A 22,653-nucleotide genomic window follows, 5' to 3' on the forward strand; every position below is an offset into this window, starting at 1 on the left:
CCCTGAGTTCAAGCCCAGGACTGGCAACAACAACCCCTAAGTCCCTAGCTCACTGCTCCCCCATGCTACAATTTGTAGATAGGCAGTTGAGTGAACGCAACAGAGACTTCTCCAGTTCCCAGAATGCCCACAGAGCAGGATTATCCACAGAACCCATAGGTGTATTCTCGAGACAAGACTCAGGTAAGACTTTGAAGTGACTGGCCCCAAGTAACTGCCTGAGCCACCTAACTTCTGACTCACAATCTAGGCTCATGAATTGTGTATGATGAATATATATGCAGATAGGTTCAAATATAAAAACAAGACAGGAACTTGTTACACTCTTTACCAGTTACTACTGCTGTAATTCTCTGCTGTTAAATATAATTTTATAATTAAGTCAAATGAAATCAAATGATTAAAATAATTTCTTTGGAGAAAGTAGATAATAAAGTCCATAATCCTCCATATGTTGAAATGAACATGGTCCCTAACATAGCTAATGGATCATATTCTTCTTGGATATTCACATACCCAAAAAGGTTGTTTTGCTATATGTAGTGGTACTTCATGTTTGTGTCTGCCTTTTAATTCCCAGAGCTAATCTTTCTTCCTTCGAAACAGAGCCATGAAATATCAACAAAGCAAAGCCATGAAACTCCCTCTTATTGGTTTGCAAAGCTTTTATGAAAAAGTGACTGTAGTGTACTGAGAGACAAGAATCATCTCTGTAACATGTACCTGGTCACATGGACATAGTCAGAAAGCTCAACTAAACTCACTCTAGCTGACAGAATGGACTTTCTGGATAGTCTTGTAATTTGCATGTGGTTTTTTTTGTTGTTGGTGTTGTTTGTTTTCAAACAACTTGTTCATAGCTGAAGTGAGGAAAAAGAATGGCAAGAAAAGATATCTAGCCTATGAAATCCATAGGAACCAAAATAGGCAGAAATTAACTCACTGAGCTGAGAGCCAAGAGCTTAAGAGAGGAGACAGGTGAGTTTATCTTATCTTACGGATTACTATAACAGAATGCCAAAATTTGGGTGGCTTCTAAGAAACCAAAATGTATTATTGCAGTTCTGGAGATTGAGAAAGCCAAGCTCAAGATCCCAGAAGATTCCTCATATGTGTGCCTTTTTTTATTGTGCCTTCACTGGGTGAAGGGACAGAACATTGCCTGATGCCTCTCATCCAGGCACTTATTCTTTGTGAAAATAACTTAAAGTATATTTAACTGATAGATTAAAAACATCACTATTGTGCATATGATGCTTTGATGCATGTGTCCATTACATAATATTTAGGTTAAACAGATGTACTTTTGGAACATCATTTCCTTATGACAAAACTTTCCAACCTTTTGTTTCATCTAACTTTTTTAAAATTTATTTATTTTTATTAAAGAATTTATTAACAATGATTTTGACATCATATTTCAAATGACATGTTTAACAAACATGTTTCATCTAACTTTTTGAAAATACAGTACCTTATTTTCATTTAGTTAGCCTTCTATGCAATAAGCACACCAGAACTTCATGCTCTTAACCATAGCGTAGTACCCATTGATCAACCTTTCTCAATCCTTCCTTCCCCTTCCTTCCTTTGTCTATCTGCCATGGCCTCTAGTAACCACCATTCCAGTCACAACTTCTATTATAGGAAATTTCTACCTGTGAGTAAAATCATGCTGTAGTTACTTGTCTTTCTGTGCCTATCTTCCTTCATCTAACATAATGATTTCCAGTTCCATCCACATTGTAACCAACAGATCATATATATACACACCACATTTTCTTTGTCCAATAGTCTGCTGATGGATACCTAGGTTATTTTTATTGTGAATAGTCTTGTAATAAACATAAGCATGCAAATGGCTCTTCAACAGACTCACTGTATTTCCTTTCTGTGTATAATCAGAAGTGGAATGATATCTGATCATGGTTTTCATTCGCATTATTTGCATTTCTATGATTCTATGATGATTAGTAAGCTAGATCATTTTTTGAGTTTGTATATCTTCTTTTGAGAAATGTCTATGTAGATGTATTGCCCATTTATCAGGCTATTTTTTGTTTGGCTTTTGGGTTTCTTATTCTTTTATATTTTTCCTTTAAAAATGTACTCTAGTGGGCCGGGAGTTTGGCTTAGTGGTAGAGTGCTTGCCTAGCATGCACAAAGACCCGGGTTCAACTCCTCGGTACCACATACATAGCAAAAAGCCAGAAGTGGTGCTGTGGCTCAAGTGGTAGAGCCCTAACCTTGAGAAAAATCCAGGGACAGTGCTCAGGCCCTGAGCCCAAGCCCAGGACTGGCAAAAAAAAATGTCCTCTAGTGGGGCGGGAGTATGGCCTAGTGGTAGATTGCCTAGCATGCACAAAGACCAGGGCTCGATTCCTCAGTACCACATACATAGGAAAAAAAGCTGGAAGTGGTGCTGAGGCCCAAGTGGTAGAGTTCTAGCCTTGAGAAAGCTCATGACAATGCTCAGGCCCTGAGCTCAAGCCCAGGACTGGCAAAACAATAAACAAAAAAAGTCCTCTAGATAGTTTTCAATTTTTTTATAGGTCATGGGGCTTGAACTCTGGGCCTGGGAGCTGTCCCCGAGCTCTTCGGCTCAAGGCAACGCCCTACCCCTTGAGCCACAGCCCTATTTCCCGTTTTCTAGTGATTAATTAGAGATTAGAGTCTGACGTTCTTTAGGGCCGGGGCTGGCTTTGAACCGCAATCTTCAGATCTCAGCCTCCTAAATAGCTAGGATTACAGGCATGAGCCACTGAACCCGGCTGTTTTGAAAATTCTTCCATTATCAATTACTTGTGCAAGGAAATTCATTGTGACATTCTGGTATTCGAATGCAACACTATCAAGCTCGCCCCTCCCATCTCTGGCTATAATACTACTCCTCCTCCAATTATTTTCAACATTTGATTTCCATACATGCTTATAAAATACTTGCATCATATTCACCTTCTTTCACTGTCCCACTTGTGTCTGCCTTCCAGCAGCCCACTTGGCTTTCCTGCTGTTTTACAAGAGTTTCACTGTGGTATTTCACATATGCATGCATTATATTTTAGTAACATTAATCACCCCCATTGCTCTTTTTCCTCCCTCTCCCTAGCCTATTTTTAACAGCTTTCATTCAGCTTCCTTATGCCATTATAAAATATAGCCACAATATATTTCAATATTATTCATCCCTTTTCTCTCTCCTTCTCCTTGTACCCTCAAATAGATCCATCATTACAATCACCTTATGTGTATATGCATATGTGTATGTGTGCATATGTGTATATATACATGTGTGTACATACATATACATGCATGTATTAGGTCTAGATTTTACAGACTGACAAAATTTATGTAATAGTTGGATTTTTTACAAGTAAATATTTTGGTTAATATATACTAGTTGTACAATGGGAATTTTATTGTCATATTTCCACAAATTTATTATGCATATAAAGTACTTCACCATATTTGCGCTCTGTGTTGACCCTGACCACTCTCAACAGACCCTGGTTTACTTTGATTTTTTTTGGACCTTGGCTTACCTCATTCAACCTGATGATCTCCATTTCCATCTGTTTTTCTGCAAATGACATCATTTCATTTTTCTTTATGACTAATATTGCTGTATATGTATATATGTGTAAGGAAGATTTTCCTAGGTTGTTGGATACTAAGGTCACTTTCACAATGTGGTTATTATGAATTGAGCAATAAACATGGATATATAGTTATCATATATTGATTTTTGTTTTCTTTTAATTCATTCTTACATTTTTGTAGTTCGATTCCTTGTCAGATGAGTACATTGCAAAATATTTTCCAGCATACTGTAGGTTGTCAGCATTCTGTTGACTATCTTCTTTTGCCCAAATTTGACTTTGTTCCCCCTGATTTTAAGGTTATGTCCTTCAGATCTGAATGTTCTAAAGCATTGTCTCTGTTTTCTTCTTGTAGTTCATAGCTTTATGCCTTATATTTAGTCTAATCTGTTTTGAATTATAGCTGATTAGACATAGGGGTCAGATCTCACTCTTCTGCATGTAGATACCCAGTTTTCCAAAAAGTATCATTTCTCTAATATTCTTAAAACTTTTGAAAATCACCTGGCTGAAGATATGTAAATTTAGTTCTAGGATCTCAATTCTGTTCCATTTGTCTGGGTATCTATGCTTTATTTCAATACCATGCTGTTTTGATCACTATAGGTTTATACTAGATTTTGTACTCAGATAGTAGAATAACTCCTGCTTTGTTCTTTTTGCTCAAGATGAATCTGTGGATAGTATAGACAGTGTTACAATTTTCATATTTTCGAGCCATGAATACAAGATGTGTTTCTTATTTTGGGTTCTCTTCAAATTTCTTCCATCCATACTTTTAAATTTTCATACATAGATCATTTGCCACTTTGGTTACATTTATGCCCATGCTTGTTCTTTTTGTAGCTATTGTAAATAAGATTTCCTTCTTGATTTCTATTTTGGATAATTTGTGATTGCAATATAGCAATGCTATTCAGTTGTATGATTATTTTATATTCTGCAACATTGCTAGCTTTGTTAGGTTAAGTAGTTTGATGGGGTCTTTAGAGTTTTCCATATGTAAGGACTATCTTTTCAAATTTGAATGGTCTTTCATTCTGCTATCTATTTGTTTTTCTGATATTATTTCTTTGATTAAGCCTCTAGCTTTTTTGCTACCTCTCAAGTACTTATTGGGCTTCAATAATTCAAGCATTTGCTTTCTTTATATACTGTCAGACAGGGGCAGTGTTACACACTCGTAATCTCAGCAGGTGAAAGCAGAAGGATTGCAAGTTCAATCGCAGCCTGAGCCATGTAGCAATATTATTAATAACAATACTACCTCAAGTTTTTGATTTAAAATCTCCATTCTTCGTTCATTTTTCTCCTCTAACTATTTCCAAATCAGCTGTCTTGACGCTCACCAATTATTGTTTGATGTAGCTTGCTACTGATGTATTACTTTAATTTTTCTCAGAATATTTTTAGTCTTTGAATTTGTATTTATTTTTTATTGCTTCCATTTTTTGTTAAAGGTTCTTTTAGACTATTGAAACATTTTTCTGTGTTTTCAAGCTCATTGAGTTTTCTTAAATCAGTCATGTTAAGGTCTCTGCACATTCCCTCAAAGTGATTATCTCCTGGTGGTTGATGACATTTTGAGTATTAGGTGAAGTTTTATGTTCCTGAAAATTCTTCTTGCTTGTGGTATGTAGCATCCTCTGGATGTTGAAGGATTGAATATTGATACTAGGCTTCCTGATCTTGCTTTATTCGTGCCCGTCTTTCCAGAAATTCTAAAAAAAAAAAATCTCATCTTTTTTTCTAAGGCTATAGTTGCTTCCATTATTTTAGCACACATCTAGATTTGCTGGGTGTCTTTTATACATGTATTATTGCTATTTTACTGACTCAGGACAGTTCAAACCCAGATCTAGAAAAGTAGTCTAGGATATGGAAACAAGAGGTGGTTCCTAGCATCTCATCAGATGCTACAAGATTCTTCATGATTCTGGAAAGAATTCCTGTGAATGTACTAACCCCAAGCTACTATGTCATATCCATGGCCATCAAAACCACTCACTTGTGTCACACTCTGAGTCCACAACTCATGAACACCATCACCATGCTAGTGTAGGACCAATACCTCCACTGCTATGGACTGTCTTCTGTTCACATGGACCCATATCCAAAGATGGATGAAGATACCCAGAGGTGATGCTACCTAAAATACTCATCTGACAAATAGGGCCAAATGTATCTTCCCCATGGTGCTAGAACTACTCCAAAAGCTCTGTATATAGGTAAGTCTTGGAATGAGAGACTTTATTATCTTCCCAATGTTAGGTTTCACAAGCCTAGCACAAAGCTGGAGGTCAAAAAAATGTATTCACTTGGTCCTACTTCTAGTGAATGGAATCTTGAGCCGTGTTCTTCTTTTGCTTAAGACTGGAATATATTTGGCCACTTAGGCTTATACTAACGTAGCTCAGATCTGAGCTTCAACAGCAGCAAGGAAGTGTATCTTTCTGGGCATACCCAGGGCCCATCCCTCGGCTGTTTTTGAATCCATCCTGCTGAGGTATATGTTCTATGACCAGTGTCAGGAAAGTTTGAGAGACCTATCTGTGAAGACTGGCAATAAGTGTACTGCACAAGGTCACGGTGTGAGTGGTAAAGACAGCACTTGAACACCAAGACTGGCACTAAGCTGCTCATACCCAAGTCTCAGCCACTGGAGTCTACAGAGTCTCCGCAAGAAGGTATACGTTTTCCAGATCTGCACTAAGACAGGAAATGATGCAGACTAAAACTCTAGTTTCTCATACCAATGCATGTTCATAGCAATCTCCATCTATGAGTTCTTGCTTGTATACAGGGCCTTCAGTTTCTACTGGATGCTTACTCTCAGCCTGATAGCATTGGCAGTAGGCTCCAAGACAAATTTCTAGGCTAACTTTCATATCCTCTATCAGGATTCTCCATCAGAAGGAATCTTGTTCCCCATTCTGCCACCCAAGGTTGGAGGAGAGACTTTGGAGGTAGTCAGCTACCTGGCTTAATGAAATTCCCACAGTTTAGTCTGCCGTGACAGGTTGTGGGTAATATGCATCCTGGGCTTTGCCAAATACTGGGTTTCACTTTGAAAGATTTGGCATTGGGTTTCAAGTCTAAGGCCTGGACTTAATTCTCACTCCCCTAAGCAAGAGGTACCTGTCTCCATGATAGCTTGCTTGGAACTGGGCAAAGGAGACACAGGCAACTTATTTCCTTTCTGCTTTCTTCAATGTGTCATCTCTGCACTTCGTTATAGAAAAGTACACAATGTGGTTTTCCAAAAGTTTTCCTTAGCTCTTGATGAAAGTAATTTTGTTCGTGTGTAGATGTCTCCCACGTTGTGTTTCAGTAAACAGAGATCATTGGAGAATTTTGTTCTGCCTAGACCAGAATTTGATTTCAATATGTGAATCTGGGTGGAGAAGATAAACGCATTTCAACCATAGCATTCACTGGCATGGAATGCTACAATATATTGCCTTATAAAAAGTTGAAAAGAAAATCTTTCCTTCTGTGTTTTGGCAGAAATAAAGCTAGTTAACCAAGTGCTTCTTTATTTTTGTTTAGGTCTGCCAAATGGTACATACTATTATGGGATTAGAAACTTAAGAGCTAGGTAAGAAAAATGCCCACAAACAATAAGCAAAGAAATGCAACAGAAGGTAGAAAATGATTAGAGGGATAAAGGAAGAGTGGATTAAAAAGGGGGAGCAGAAGTACAGTTACAGGACAAGTTCATCTAGACCAGTAAAGAGTCTGTGAGTCAAGTTCACCCATTAAAGGAATCCTATACCTCACAAGAATCGGTGTTCATTATTTGAACATCTACCCATTTCTAGTCATTTTTTAAGAATATAACCAATTCTACTGCATGGACAGTTTCAAGGGAGTAGCAGCTTGAGGCTATCAGTCAATTATGTTCACCATGGTAGGAGATCTGAGCAGCCACTAACATGGCTACCACATTCTTCATTTGATAATTATGGCTAGAAAGACCATTTCCTGATTCCCTTGCAGGCACTAGACAGCTATAGGAACAGAGTTTGGGGGTGTGGACTTAACTACTTTGGAAAGCAAAGCCAAGGTATGCTGCATTAGTTTGCACTCTGAGTGTGCTTCTTTGTTGATTTTCCACCAAATGATTGGATTGTACTTTCCCCACTCTTTAATTTGTTGGTTTTATTCTTCCTCTGACTTGCGTTCTGGGAAAAAAAATAAAATCCTGTATGTTTGTTTCCATACTAAGTATCTAAAGATTATCAGGTCTTAGAGGGCACAGAATGGAAATACTAAAGTTATATAAGAAATAAGAAAATTGAATATTTGGTCTCTTAATTCCTACACTAGGAGTCTTAGTTTTATCCATTTTCTTTCTTAAATGTCTTGATATCATAGAATCAGAGAATATGAATGCTGAAAAAAGACTTTGGAGATTTAGTTCAATTACATGTATTGATAGCTGGGGAAAATGTGGTCCTAAAAGGAGATAGTAGATCATTACCACTTAGGAATATATACATGTATATACAAAAATCTTCAAGAAAATAGTAATAAGATGAATCAAGCAATATATAACAAATATTAAATAGCATGACCAATTGGGACTTATGCAAGGATGCGAAGCTGGTCCAGCCTACGAAAATCAATCATCAAATTATACTGGAGTAGCAGAATAATGAGCAATAGAAATACATACTATTCTCAACAGATATAAAAGGGGAAATAGGATCGGCTATTATTCACACGGCTCATAGTAAAATCCAAATTGAATCTCAGACTATGGAAGTAAAGGCAGGAAGAGCATGAACTCAGGTTCGCCTAGATTACATAGGCTGGCTTGGGATACCTTGCCCCTTGAAACAAAGCAGACAAACATGAAGTGGACTCTCTTGTCCCTATTTTCTGCATGAAAATTGATGTTTAGAAAGGTTACAGCATTTGCCTGAATCTCCAGAGGTACAAAGTACATGGAGAAGGTAAGCCTAGATACATCTTTCACTTCTTTGATATTTTCCAGCACACTTCAGTGTTCCCCTCATTAATTGGCAGTGCAGGATTAACTTGATTATTATAGTTCTCACATCACCTAATATAAAGCCAATTAGATAGGCTACATGGCATAATATGGGTGTTTCCTCCATCTTCTCTATTAGAAAAGCCCTTTCTTCTGTGCCATTGTGTGACAACTCTCAGAGCCAGGCTGTTTGCTTGGTAATATAGGCTAAGTACATATTTAGATATGCTAATAACTTAAAATATATGTGGAAGAACTGGAGAACTGTAAAGAAATAAGCATCAGCAGGGAAACTAGAGGCCAAATGTCAGGAAGGTAGAAGTAGACAGTGGTGGGGAGAAGAGAGGAATGGGGCTGTTAGCCCGTGGAGAAGCTTGGTATCAAACTGGCTTGGTGTCTGACAGAGCATGACATACAAAAGGCCCTTTCAGTTCCTGATGGGACAAGGCGAAGGAAACAGAATCAAAGAGAATGAGATGTGGTAGGTCCAGGAGACAGAAAATCAATCCCCTTTCTCTGCTTAGACGTCGGTATCTCACAGGAAATTCTTAGAGGACTGCTTAGCCAATCTCCCTCCAATTGTGCATCATGGGGCCATTACCGGGCATCTGAGAATATTCACAGTCAAGATTAGGGATGTTGTATTGCAAATGCCCAGCTACTCTCGTCATTGAGAAGAGTGGAGGAGAGCATACATGATCCTGAAAGGGATCGCAGAACTTTTGTACTGGGACCACAAAGAAAGAAATAGGGCGTTGGGCTACTATCCCTTCTTCACGGGCCCCTCACCTCATCTGTTCTGCTCCCCTATTACAAATGTGAATCTCCAAAAGCATCTTCTCTCCTTTTTAAACCCCAGTGTGAAGAAGTCCACCCAAAAGTGAGGCACGGAGGGTGAGTAGGAGCATAGCTGGGGTGGAGGCAGACATGCAGTAGCTTTCCTAACACCAGCCTTCCCATTAAACTCCGATATGTAGTCGCCTTAGTTCTTTGCTCTTAGTGAGAAACTAGGAGGGTTGAAAGAATCCAACTCTGAATGGCACATTTCCTTTTCATCTCCCTCATGGATCTTTGCTTTTCAACTGGTTCTCTCTCTCTTTACTAGGCTATCCACCAAAGATGTGAATCCTAGCCCTACCTTTCTCTTCCACTTTCCTGGATTTTAGACCAGGGGAAATGACTGTCTTGGGGGTAAATTGGGTGAAATATGGTGCCCTCTAGTAGAAGTGAGGAATGAGGAGCGCTGACTTCTAGAATGTTCTGATGTGGGGCCATGGTGTCCCCACTGTATTAATCAAATTTCTATTACTGAAACAAATATCTGTGATAAATTACCTTGAAAGGAAAGGGATTTTTTGCCAGTCCTGGGCCTTGAACTCAGAGCCTGAGCACTGTCCTTGGGCTTTCTCAAGGCTAGAGCTCTACCACTTGAGCCTCAGCACCACTTCTGGTTTTTTTCTATGTATGTGGGACTGAGGAATCAAATCTGAGTCTTGAGGCATGCTAGGCAAGCACTCTACCACTAGGCCACATTCCTGGCCCAAGAAGGTTTATTTCAAGTCACAATTTTAGAGGCATCTGTCCATGCCTGATTTGAGTCTGTGGAAGCGTAAAGTTCACGCTGAAGGAGGCCCTTTCAGCGCGAGACCAGATGTGAAAAAGAGAAAGGAAGAGACCAGTGTCCTATTCTCCTTTCAGGGCATGTGATCGATGACCTAACAAACTCCACTGTGCCCCACCTCTTAACTACTCCCAATAGTGTCAAGCTGAGGACGAACATTTAATCATATAGACTTTTAGGATACATCCCACACGACTTGGTATGAGCCAGTGTTTCTCAGAGGGTAACATTCCTGAGCTACAAATCAATGGCAAAAGAAACTCCCTATGGGTCTGTAAGTCTTTTGACTCTCAGCCTCTGTCTTTAAGTCGCTTAGTGATCTGAATCAAAGCATGGGACTTCATCTTTAGAAAACAGTGACCTGATAAGGTAACCTTCATATGCCCTTACATTATCAAAGTGTTAGGCAGATAGGTGTATCCCATGGAGAAATCAGAAGCTGAGACTTTTGCTGGCAAGAAGACAGATGATAGTAAGGCAGAGAGGGACTTGAGGACATAGGTGACCATGAGAGTGGAGGAAGAGCAAAACAGCCCAGCAGAAAGAAGTTAGACCTCATGTCCCATGCCCTGCTGAAAGGTAGAATTCCTGATAAGGTCTCAGAGAGCCTGCGCCAGCAAGTTCTCAATGTCCTGCTGAGAGTATGCTGAGCTAGAGCTTGATGCCTTGACCTTCAACCCCCTGGACCTGGAGCAGCTCCAGAAAGAATTGTGATTTGCAGCATGAGACACAATTGGTCCGAATTCCAACAAGGAAAGAAATGAAATGTTCAAATGCCTTAGAAGCCCCAAAGGTACCCCTCTCACTTCTTAGAAATAACAGTTTTCCTGATTTCTAAGAGCCAACTCGAAAATAACCCTATCTTTGAGGAGCTTTGAGCACATCCTAGTTAGACCACATGCATCACCAATGTTGGTGGGTGTTTATATTCTACACAGACTCCCACAGATGGTTCACTTCATTTTGTGTTGGCCTTTATTTGTTTCAATTTCCTGAGTGCATTTGTCTTTTTTGAATATATTCTATCATTTTTCATAGTACACTTAGGAAATACTGAAAACAAAAATGTCAAGGGAGAAGAAAATATATAAATACAACTGTATAAATAAAGACAACGCTTGCTAACATGTTGGAATGAAGAAGTTTCTTTTTTCTATATAGAAGTATATATTCCATACAATATATACTCCTTGGCTGTGAAACATAATATCAATATAGAAAAGTGTAGAAGATCTATATGTACAGGGTAAGCAAAGACAAAAAAGAAAACCCATATAATCCCCAGCCAGGTAGAGAAATAGAATACTGATGACCAAGTAGATCCTTGCGTACCCTTCCTAATTACAGTCCCCTGTCCTCATGAAGCTAACCATGACCCAGAGTAAAACAGCGACCCTTTTTTCTAGTTATCTTCACCACTTTCTAATGAACTCTTAAACATGTACTAAGTTTGTTGGGAAAACTGGAGTGCCATCTAGAACTCAGATATATAAGGGAAGTCATAGGCTGAGCATTCCCAAAAGAAAGCAAATCTAGCTTCCATAGTCATCATCAACTCCCAGCTTTCCTCCTAGGGAACACAGTGCCTAAATGCTCAAGAATCTGGAAACAGGTAAACTGACCGCTATTGGAGAAGTGGGCTGGGTTTTGGACCTTGTTCTAGACCTGCAGAAGGGGAGGGGCACGAGGAGTGGACTACATTACGGTTTGTGCATTGGCACGGTCCTAGGTGTAGGTCACTGTGGACATCTCCATGGATGATGGGTGGTCAGCTGATGCAGACAACAGTATCTATCGAAGGCAGAATGGAACTTGGTCAGCTAAGGCGTAAAGTCACTGTCAGAGTAGACAGGAAGCAGATTCGTAGGGATGTACAATCAGGGAAGAGATGCACCCATCTCCTTCTTCAACAGCTTCCAATCCTCCTCACATTGGACAAACCATTCTGTTTCACATTCCAGCTTCAAAGAAAATAAGAGGTTCTTGTTACTGAACCTGAGAGACATTCTACTCTATAGAACAAGTGGCTTTTCAGCTTTCTCCTGTGCTGCCTTGTGGTTCAACTAGTCAGCCTTATGTGTCTACTTTATTGAGATGGATTCTCACTAGGTTCTGTAACTTGGCTTCCAATTCCCTGGCCCACTTGAGCCCCAGACTCTCAGTTAGCTGAGACCAACTAGAAGACAACATCACTATCTATATTTTTGCTTCATAAATTAGGGTGCTGTTATGTCCTTTCCTGGTCTTACTTTCCTTGTGGGATTTGATCATAAAAACAAACTATGAACCCTCACTGTAGTTGTCATTAGGCTTTGGGTTGAATGAATTAGGCATATGCATTAAATTTGTCATGTCCTCCCTGTCATTTGGATGGTTCTTTTGGACTTCCAGGGTCTATAACCAAGGAGATGCTGAGGGAGCTTGGGCTGACAGAAGAGATTGGGGAGTAGGAGTGTATAAGTGTATAAGTGTAAGGGTTACATTTTGGTCATTGCTTTCATAAAATGTTGCTTTAGTTTTGGCTATTAAAAACCCGGACTTCTTAAGTCAATCTCAAGTTCGCCTTCCACCTCTGCCATTTACTTACCATGTGCACTTGAGCCACTTGGCATCATGAAAGAGATCACATTTGATCTTTACCCTTACTAGGCACTTTATTACCAATTACCATGTGTTTCTTTCTTTCCTTTAATTAGGAACAGACAGTGCTTATCATGTGTGTCCCAAAGAAAAAGTCACTAGGAATGGTAACTTGTAGAGGAATCGTAGCATAGTGGAAATCTGTGGAAAGCATACCTATAGGATGGCATCCCCTCCTTTTCTAGGTCTTGGATAACATCACTCTTCAAAATGCCTAGTGAATAGGCACTTTTCACCACTTGACTAAGTAGCTCCAGGTCTACTCTTGATTGTGCTATTTAGTTTGGGCTGCCCACACTGTGGGGCATCTTTTTTAATACATTTATTGGGATTAATAGAAGGGTTACATTATATTCACCAGACAGAAGGTGCATAACTTCGCAAACATTGATACCCTTTCTCATGACATGGTCCCCATTTCCCTCCTCCCACCCCCTGCTTATCTTGATTTCCCCCCTTCCCTATCCAATTTCAAATAACCAGTTAAGCACATAGAAAATATATGCTGGGTATTTCCATGAATTATCTGCAATTCTGCAGGTGCTCATACTGACCTGTCACTAGAATCTTACAAGTCATATGAAGCTACTAAGGATTGCTGGGGAAAAGCTTTAAAATGCTTTCATTCTCTGCAAAGAAAACATTCATTCATTGCTTTTAGAATGAATCATCGCAGAGCAAGAATGTCATCAGAACCCCAGTAATATTTGCATATTGTAATTTTTAATTCTAGGCTGGTTTTATAAGTGATAGTGTTTAGAAGTAGCCAAGATCTAAGGGTATAGGCATAAAGAATTTCTACTCCTGTCTCACACAGATGACCTTGCTTCAAGGACAATTGGGACCTTGATGAAAGGAAGCTATAGGTGCCAGTGAGTGTGGCTCTGGAGTAAGGAGCCTCCCCAGGATCTCCCCAAACCATCAAAATAGCAAAGAATCTCTTGGGTTTGCAGGGGCTTACCTACTTTGCTTTGGGTTGGGCTGGGCTAGTTTCATCTCTAAACTTTGCAGATAGTTGGGTTGTCTTCTTAATTCCCATTTTTATATATCTATAATTTGTTCCTTATAATGTGTCTTGCTCCTCCCTCGTAATACCTCACTTGTGCATTTCTTGTGCCACATGAACAGTTGTTGGTTTTTGTTGTTTTTTTTTTCACTTGAAAGGGTGATTTCTATGTGGCAAGTTAGGGAGCACACATACACATATTCACTGTGACAAATGAAATGTAGCCTAGGTCTGCATCTTGCTCTACTACAAACTAGCTGTGTGACTTTGGACAACTTAGGTAACCTCTCTGGGCCTAAATACTTTCGTATGTAAAGTAAGGACTTACAGTAGCCTTCACAGATAGCCATTTAGAAGGATTGATGGAGACCAAATAGTTAAAGCCCTTGGAATAGTCCCTGGAGCATAGTAAGTGTTGAATGAATTCAGAGGTGGCAGCTCTTACTGCTATTTCAAATAATGTATCCATACATCTACCATTAGAAAGACTTGCCCAGTAACCAGTGTTTAGTGTTTATGGCAGGCAATGAGTCAGATGGAATCCAAGTGTTCAAGTTAGACTTGGGGGCATGATTAGATCCCGTGTACTGGGATGTTGAAGCAACACAGTGGCTCAGTCTCGCAGCTCAGGTATTAAGAGCACAAGGTATAGTTTTCATGTAGAAAAAAATAATTCCTTCTTACAGGGCATTTTTGATAACACTGCTTCATATTGACAGTGCATTTCAGTTTCCAAGCTCTTCCTGACACGGATATCAAGTATAGGTTATTTTAATTGCCTTGGCTGAAAGAATTGGGTCACACATTCAATATGCTCAATACTGGCAAAATTCCTGTGTTGTAAAACACAGTGGAAAGGGAGCTCTCACCCACACAAGCGCTGAAACCTTAAGGTCTGGTAGGGTCAAGCGCTTCTCTTTGTGCTCACCATTTGGTTTTACAGGTCCTTCAGCATGTTGGCACACTCGTGCATACAAATCAAGTTGAAATCGTGTATTCTGATGCGGTGGGAGTAGCAACATGGGGGAGGGATCAAGAGGGGAGGAATCAAAGTCGGTCAAAGTCATTGCCAAAGAACCAGCCATCTGACTTAACTTTATTCCCATTGTCATCGAGACCGATTGCTTAAGGCAAGGGGTTCATCACATGAAACCCACTCATGGGCATGAGGTCCTCCTCCAATCCCCTCATGTTATATAGATAAATTGTTGGGGCATTGGGAAGAGGGCAGTACTATGGGCATTTTCAAAGGAGAGAGGAAATAGCTTTTCATTGCTTCTTGAAGGTGTCCATGAGCTAAGGCAAGCTAAGACCACCAAGCTATTTAGTTTTGCACCCCTAAACCAGTTGATATGTATAACCACAACATGTAGACATCCCAACTAGGTGGTCAGGGCAGTGAGAAAAATCAGTCCAAATCATTTCATGGCCAAGCAGCTGATGGATTGTTCAATCGGTTGTTGTAGACTCATGTAGACAAATCCTGCAAGCTTGGGGAAGCCAGGCCCCCCCAGGTCAGCCTCGGGCGACAGCCCCCATCCCGCCAGGCTCTGGGGAGTGAGTCCTTCCTGCCCGGCAGCTCCTTTGCTCATGAGCTGGCCCGAGTCACCTCCTCGTACAGCACCTCAGAGGCAGCGCCCTGGGGCGGCTGGGATCCGAAGGCCTGGAGGCAGGTGCCTGCTCCTCTACTTCCTAGCTGCGACGCTGCAGGTAAGTCATTTCTCCCTGAGCCTCGCTTTTCCTCATCTGTCAACTGGGGCATGGTCTCCTGCTCAGCCTGCCCGCCTGCCTTACAGAGTTGTTGGGAGGAGCTCAGGAGGTGACAGCTCCAAAGGCAAGCTCTTTGCAAGCCATCCAAGCTCTGGACACCTGCCAGGATTCCCTAGTATGGCCCTGGTATACGATACTTGCTCCTTAGCATTCTCAAGCAAGTGAACAACCCAAGCAAGAAGAGTTGTCCTCCAGGCACTTTGGCCTCATCTCCAGGGAAATGAATAGTGGATTGCTCAGGGCACTGTTATTCTATCTCCTTCTGCCATACACCTTCTGACACTACATACTTGCCTGCCTCGCCCTGTAGCTACACCGGAAGCCTAGTTCTGAATGCCTCCACACAAGGCCTACCTGAGTGATACCTAGTACATACTCTGGAATTGCCTTCCCAATCGATAATCAGCCAGGACTCTCACACCCTGTAGTATTCTTTGACCCCCTACACCCTCAAAGTGGGACACTGCATTGCCCCACTGGATGAATGGCAGTCTAGGATGGCCAAGGTAAAGGGAACTGAGTCTGAGCACGGTGACTGTGCATTTGTAGCAGCTTCTGGATTCTAGAGTCTAGAAAGAATGGCATGGCATGCCCCCACAGAGTCACATTAGGGGCCAGGAGAACAAGATAATGGCTACATACCAGCCTTGGCAGAGACTTGCATTTGGAACACAAAGTTGTTGTTCTACTGCATGAAATATCAATGTGCCCAGGATGTCTGCCCTGCCCTATCTGTACAGAAAACTGGAGAAATGAGCACTTGCTAAGTGATAGTGATCAGAAGATGGTCATCAAACTGAAAGGGCCTCCCGGGATCCTGGCCTTTAATGGAAATTCTGCTTTGATACATACAGCCTTGTTCTTTTTATCCTGCCTCTGCCCTGGCTTGGAAGAACAAGCAGTGCTTTCCATTCAAGGGCTATTGATTTCTCTCTCCCTCCGAGTCACACCACTCCTCAGCTGTTCTCTCCTCAGCTGAAACCAGAAGAGTCTTGTCCAGCCCCAAGCTGCCAGGGAAACAGAATTAGCAAAACGGATGGAGACATCCACTCAGGATGTCACGGCTTCCATCCTGCTATGCCCGGCCCTTCCCATGGCTTGGAAGCCACAATGGCAAAGCTCCCATCTAGTGTACTTAGAGAGTTCTGATCCTCCACCTCATGCTCTCTCTATCCTGCCTGGGCCAGTGCCAAGGGCAGGCGCAGTGGGTGGGTTTTGCTAGGAACTTTGGAAAGTGGTCCCACCTAGGAGGCTTGTGCCTTTGCTGAATGCTCCCTTGTCAATACCTTGTCCCTGTAGCCTGTGAGTCAGCATGAGATGCAACATCCAAGCCCTTTGAGGAAGAAGACAGACACGGGTTTCCTCTGGCACAGGATTATTCCCAGCATTTAAAGCAAACCATGCTGACACCAGCCAGCCTGAAGGGACTGAGCCTGAGGAGGAGGCAGAGAAGCATACACAGCCAGAGGCCCAGAGGATGACAGCCAAAGGAGGGAAAAGGAATAGCATGCTTGAGGCTCACTCATTTGCTTTGGATGGCACTTATTTTGTGAGGCTCTCCATGGCAGCCCCATTTGTCCAGAAGAGTTAGGAAAGACCTCAAAAGCCAACACTGTCCCTAACAGCCATGGGAGACACATTCCACATTTCCCCCTGAAGGCCCCGACCTGACTGCAGGTCCTGGAAATAGCTGCCAATTCACCATCCATTAACCATACCACATTGTCTTTAGAACAGTGTCTTCTTTGATTGACATACTTGTGGGTTGTCACTTTCTCTGTGCAGTACAGCTCCATAAGTGTAGAAACACCCCATGACAACATTGCTCTGGGAACAGAGCTTGGACCATAGTAAACCAATAATAAGTGCTTGTCAATTGGCTGATAGTGAAATGGGCTGGATTTCCCTGTCACATCCAATTGCACATCAGGTCTTTGGACGCATAGTTAGGTTTAGGTGCTCCAGAGTCCTGAGGGTGAGTAAGTCATTTCCAGTCTGGCTTCCAAAAGCTACAAAAGAAAGTGTTTTTCTATATGGAGTAATAAACAAGCCCATGCTACAATTCATTAAACTTTAAAGCAGATAACTGAGTACCTCTGCCACACGGCTGGCTGGCTCTGTGTGGGGTATGTATAGGGCAGTGTCTGCTGCTCTAGGAGATGAGGCAGTCATTTATAAAGGAAAAGAAATCTTCCTTCATCTTCCTTTCTTTCTGCTCTCCTCCCTTTCTCCACTTCTGTGTTTTCCTCCTCCTCCTCTCTCCCTTTCTTCCCATCTCTCTGCATCCAGGCATTTGGGGATGAATTCTATGTGAATCGGGCTTGAACTCAGGAACTTTTTGTGGCTCAGGTTCCTGCTAGTTGTCAGTTTTCTTCCCCTCACCCAACTGCTGAGTACTTTAAGTGCTGGAATTAAGTACTTAATTCCCAATATAGAAGTAGAGCAAATCACCTCAAATGTTTGCACTGAGGGGCTTGGAGGAAATTAGCATGGGATAGGTGTAGGATAGAGCAGATGCAGCACGTGTCCCAGTTCACTACCAATCCCTGTGCCAGGCTCTATAGTACCAGTTGACATGACTGAGTGTGGACGTTGCAGTCACACATGCTAAGTCACTAGCATTTCCACCAGCCTCCAGAGATGGATAGGTCTTTCTATGTTCTGAGCATCAGCAGTAATCTTCCAGAAAGGCAGCTGAGGACCTTCCTGAGAGGGTGACAGGCAGGAGCTGGAAGAGGGTGTGGCAAAGGAAGATCAGGCCTGTAGTTCCCTGATACTTCCTGCTGGCCTCAACCCTAAAGGCACCAGGGTGGTTACGTGGGAAACACACACTGGGACTGTCACAGGGCCTGCCCGTCCGTGTCCCTGGCTCAATAGGATTGAGTGAGCTTGGCATTTGCAGCCTTAGAAAAACTGAGTTTTTTGATGGCCCCTCTGTAACTTTACTTTTAAAAATCCACATGACCTGAACTATTTTTCACAAGAGGACAGAAATCGAATGTACCGTCACTAAGCAGCAATTTCAGCCACTGTTTCCTCCTGGTCACTGAAACCATTTGTCATTTCCTGTTTTCTCCATTTTCCAACGATTCTAATTGTCAGTGTCAAAAGGCAACAACTGTTTTCTTGGGGCTTATCTTTGGAGCACAGTGATTTAGAACAAAGGATGGCAGCCTCCGTCTGCAAAACACTGCAAAACAAAGGAAGCAGCCTCCTCGGTAGGCCTGGAGAGAATGCCCTGGTTCCCTGTGCCAGGGACAACAGGAATGACCAGGGTGGGAGCAGAGAAAGGACTGGCCCTGCTGCTACATACGTTGGTGGGGTGACGAGTCCACAAGAGACACCCGAGTGCAATGATCCTACCAAGCTCATCAGCAGCACTAGAGGCTGAGCAACGATACAGCCTGGCTTTGGTAGTCTCTATAGTGAAGCTGCTGCTCACATTTTTCTTTAAGGTTTGGATGCTCTGGTATTGGTGCTCCTGAGGATAAAGATTCACCAGCATCCTTTGTCCTTATAACTCCAGCCTGGGTAGAAAATGCCCTTTCTCAGCTGGCAAGTAGTACCCAAGGCCTTCATCCTCTGATTGATCCCCAAGCTGTTTCCAGACTTTCTCTGCAACAGTTCCTTTTGCAGATTCCTGCTCTCCTGTCTTGTCTTTCTTTCTTTCTTTCTTTCTTTCTTTCTTTCTTTCTTTCTTTCTTTCTTTCTTTCTTTCTTTCTTTCTTATTCTGTGGGTCCTGGGGCTTAAACTCAGCCTAGGTGCTGTCCCTGAGCTCTTCTGCTCAAGGCTACCACTCTACCCTTAGCCAAGCCCCACTTCCCATTTTCTAGAGGTTAATTGGGGGTAAGGGTCTCAGGTCCTTTTGTGCCAGGGCTGCCTTTGAACCTGGATCCTCAAGTCTCAGCCTCCTGCGTAGGTAGGATTACAGGTGTGAGCCACCAGTACCCGGCTTCCTGTCTTATTTTTTTGCTAGCCTCCATCTGTTCCATCCATGTCTCCATACAAGTAGAATACTTGAACCTAATTGGCAGCAAGAAGGGTGGGAGGTGGACTGGGGATAGACGTAGATAGCAAAATAAGAATTGATTTCCAGATGGGTCAGGGTGAAGGACTCAGAGCCCTGGGTCTGTAGTTAGGGGGGCTTTACACTTTCTAGCCCTGTTGATTTGGGCAAGTCATTTAAGCTCTCAAGCCTGAGGTTTCACATCAGTAGACTGTACATCTGTCCTGATGTCCCCAAGCTGGTATAAGGGTCGTGGGGAAAGGGGAGAAAGAAAAGGGCTGCTTTTAAAAAATGGTGCATCCTCCTGGGCACAGCTGGTGAATCACACCTGTCATTCTAGATACTCAGGAGGCTGACATCTAAAGTTTCCTGTTTCAAAGCCAGCTGAGGCAGACATTCAAGAGATTCGTATCTCCAGCTAATCAGCAGAAAGACCTGAGTGTCGGTATGGTTCAAGAGGTAGAGCACTACTAGCCTTGACCATGAAAGCTAAGCAAGAATGTGAGGCATGGAGTCCAAGCCCCAGTGCGCGCGCGCGCACACACACACACACACACACACACACACACACACACACACACACACACCTTACACTTCCACAAGAAAGAGCTCACCTACTCACAGCATCTCTGGCAGAGGGTATGGCCTGTAGCAGTCATGTGACCTCAGCCAGAAATAAGAGGAAATAATGGGTGAGACACACACAGGATATTAAGCATGCCCCGCCCCATAAGTGCTTCAGCAGGAAGAGGACCCCTCTAATGATGATTAGTTGAGACTGCCTCCTTCCTCTCCCCATAAGCAGCTGCCCTGAGCAAGAGAAGGTACAAGTTAGGACAAAAAGCAGGCTAAGGGCAGGATGGAAAAGCAAAGCCCAGTCTGGGGAAATGGCTTCTGGTGTAGTCTTCCCAGTGCCATGTGTTTGTCCTCTCTGACTTGGCAGGAACTGAAGCCAGGAGCTACTGCCAGGCCAGCAAGCCGGGCACACTCCCAAGCACTGGCCTTCCTCCCCACTCTCTCCCATTCCAGCCACCAATACAGAGGACTGTCTGGGGCCTTTGCTGTCAGAGCAGGCACTGCCTAAGCAGTCCCAGTTGAAAGCATGAGGTTTTCTGGCATCTGGGGACACAAGCCAGAAAGTGGTCTGTGGGCACATGATCTTTGATACAGCAGCCTTGATGGTTAGATGCTGGCAGGCAGGCTGCTTGAGTAAGAGAGAGATGGCAGTAAGTGAGCAGAGAGGTATGAGCACTAGATTACCAGTCAAAACCTATAATCCCTTGGCTCTGATTTGTTGACGATCTTAGAGTGAGTCGTGCCTTCTCTGGCCTGGGCCCCTCTCACCTATGTTCCTCCCTTGGCTCCCTGAGTCAATCTCAGACTCTCTGCTGGGACTGGGACTCTGAGCATGGCTCCTCCTCTCGCTCACATCACACGCTCTGAGATGGAAACAGGAAGCTCCTCCCTATTCGGAAGGAAGAGAAGTTGGCAGTGTCTGGCTCCTCTTGGTGTTAGACAGTGTGTTCATCTGTCCATGTGACTATCCAGCTGTTCATACCAGGATTTCCCCAAGCCTGCCATTACCCCATAACACCCACCACCAAATAGCACAGAGTCTGTTCTGATCCAGCCACAATATCCTTGGATTGTCCAGTCTTGCTCTGTCTGGGAAATCTGAAAATCCAATCCCTACTCCTATTGTTTATCATCCTCTGAATGCAGCTCATATGTGTGGATCTCCCTGAGACTGGCATATCCAGATACCTATTGGTGCTGGGAGCATGGTTCTGGCCAGTGCAGAGTAGCACAGGACTGTCACCTCCCTCCTTTTACATACTCTGCTCCTAATAATGCAGCCTAATATTACATGTTTTGGATGATCATGTCTCACTGCTGAGCCATCCTGAGCAGACGGATATCTGAAATGCCTCACTGTTTTTCTATGTGCTCTTGCTATTAAGCTCTGGCCCTCCTGCTCGCCCTATGCTACTGCAGTTGTTTTTCTTAACCCAGGCACAGAAGCTACTTGTATTTATAGCTGTGGATCTTGTTCAGGAGGGTGGGGCATGCATGCAAGTGTGTGTTGATGTGTTCACTCATGCTTTTGCTGCACCAAAGCTGAGTCCTAGGTCCCCATACACAAATCCAAGGCTAATAGTTGTGGGTGGCTGTAAGCTAACATGTTTTTCAATCTTTCATTTAGCAAGAGATGCAGAGATCAGGTCTTACGGCAATGACCCCTAAACAGTGGAGCGAGCATATCGCCCAGCAGATGAGTCCATTTCAAGGTAAGCAGTTAAGATCAATGTTTTCAAAGCAGCCAGTATGGGGGTGCTTGTGTGCAAGTGGGGTGAGAATCATTTTCCTGTAGGCAATTGCTACTTGTGATGTGCAAGAGAGTGAGAAGAGAGAGAAGAGGTAGGAGAGCCATTTAACTAGTGCCCAGATGAGTCACTCACATTGGCAGCCTCCTTTAAGAGCAGGATCCTAATTGAAGGCCCGGTCTTTTTTTTTTTCTGGTTGTTGGTCATGGGGCTTGAACTCAGGACATGGGTAACTCTCCCTGAGCTCGTTTTGCTTCACACTAGCTCTTTGAGCCACAGCTCCACACGTTTTTTTCTCTGAGAAGTTATTTGGAAATGAGTCTCATGGACTTTCTTTCCTGGGCTGGCTCTGAATCCTGATCCTCTGATCTCAGCCTCCTAAGTGGCTCGGAGGAGAGGTGTGAGCCACCAGTGTCTAGGTGGAGGCCTGACCTTAGTAGTTCCAAAATCACTTTTATTCAAGACATTGATCAGGCTTGGTTGAGCCTTTTAAAGCCACTCTTGTCAATGAGAGAAAAGTTGTTATCCTGCCCTATCCTCACACATGAACTGTCATTTCTAATGGGTTTCTGCACAATGTCTCCTTCCTCACCATTGTCCCTGCATTCTTTTACAAAAGCATTTGTCCCTTTCGGGGTGGTAGAGTGCATGTCTAGCAAGCACGAAGAGCCAGGTTTCATTCCTTTGTAC

General features: G+C 42.7%; 1 protein-coding gene across 2 annotated transcripts in view; it reads left to right on the plus strand.

The window, feature by feature from the left end:
- Mamld1 (mastermind like domain containing 1) overlaps nucleotides 1-22,653 on the plus strand; it is a 109,920-nt gene that overhangs the window by 83,555 nt on the left and 3,712 nt on the right. Inside the window, exons 4-5 of one of the 2 annotated variants that reach the window (XM_090326179.1) lie at nucleotides 15,329-15,572; nucleotides 21,843-21,927. In XM_090326179.1, coding sequence (XP_090182305.1) covers nucleotides 15,329-15,572; nucleotides 21,843-21,883 — 285 coding nt within the window. In that variant the 3' untranslated portion in view covers nucleotides 21,884-21,927. The remainder of the gene's footprint in view (nucleotides 1-15,328; nucleotides 15,573-21,842; nucleotides 21,928-22,653) is intronic. The other variant, XM_090326180.1, reaches the window with a different exon arrangement.

This window comes from Megascapheus bottae, chromosome X (genome assembly GCF_031878675.1).
Source record: "Megascapheus bottae isolate mThoBot1 chromosome X, mThoBot2.hap1, whole genome shotgun sequence".
Classification (NCBI taxonomy): domain Eukaryota; kingdom Metazoa; phylum Chordata; class Mammalia; order Rodentia; family Geomyidae; genus Megascapheus; species Megascapheus bottae.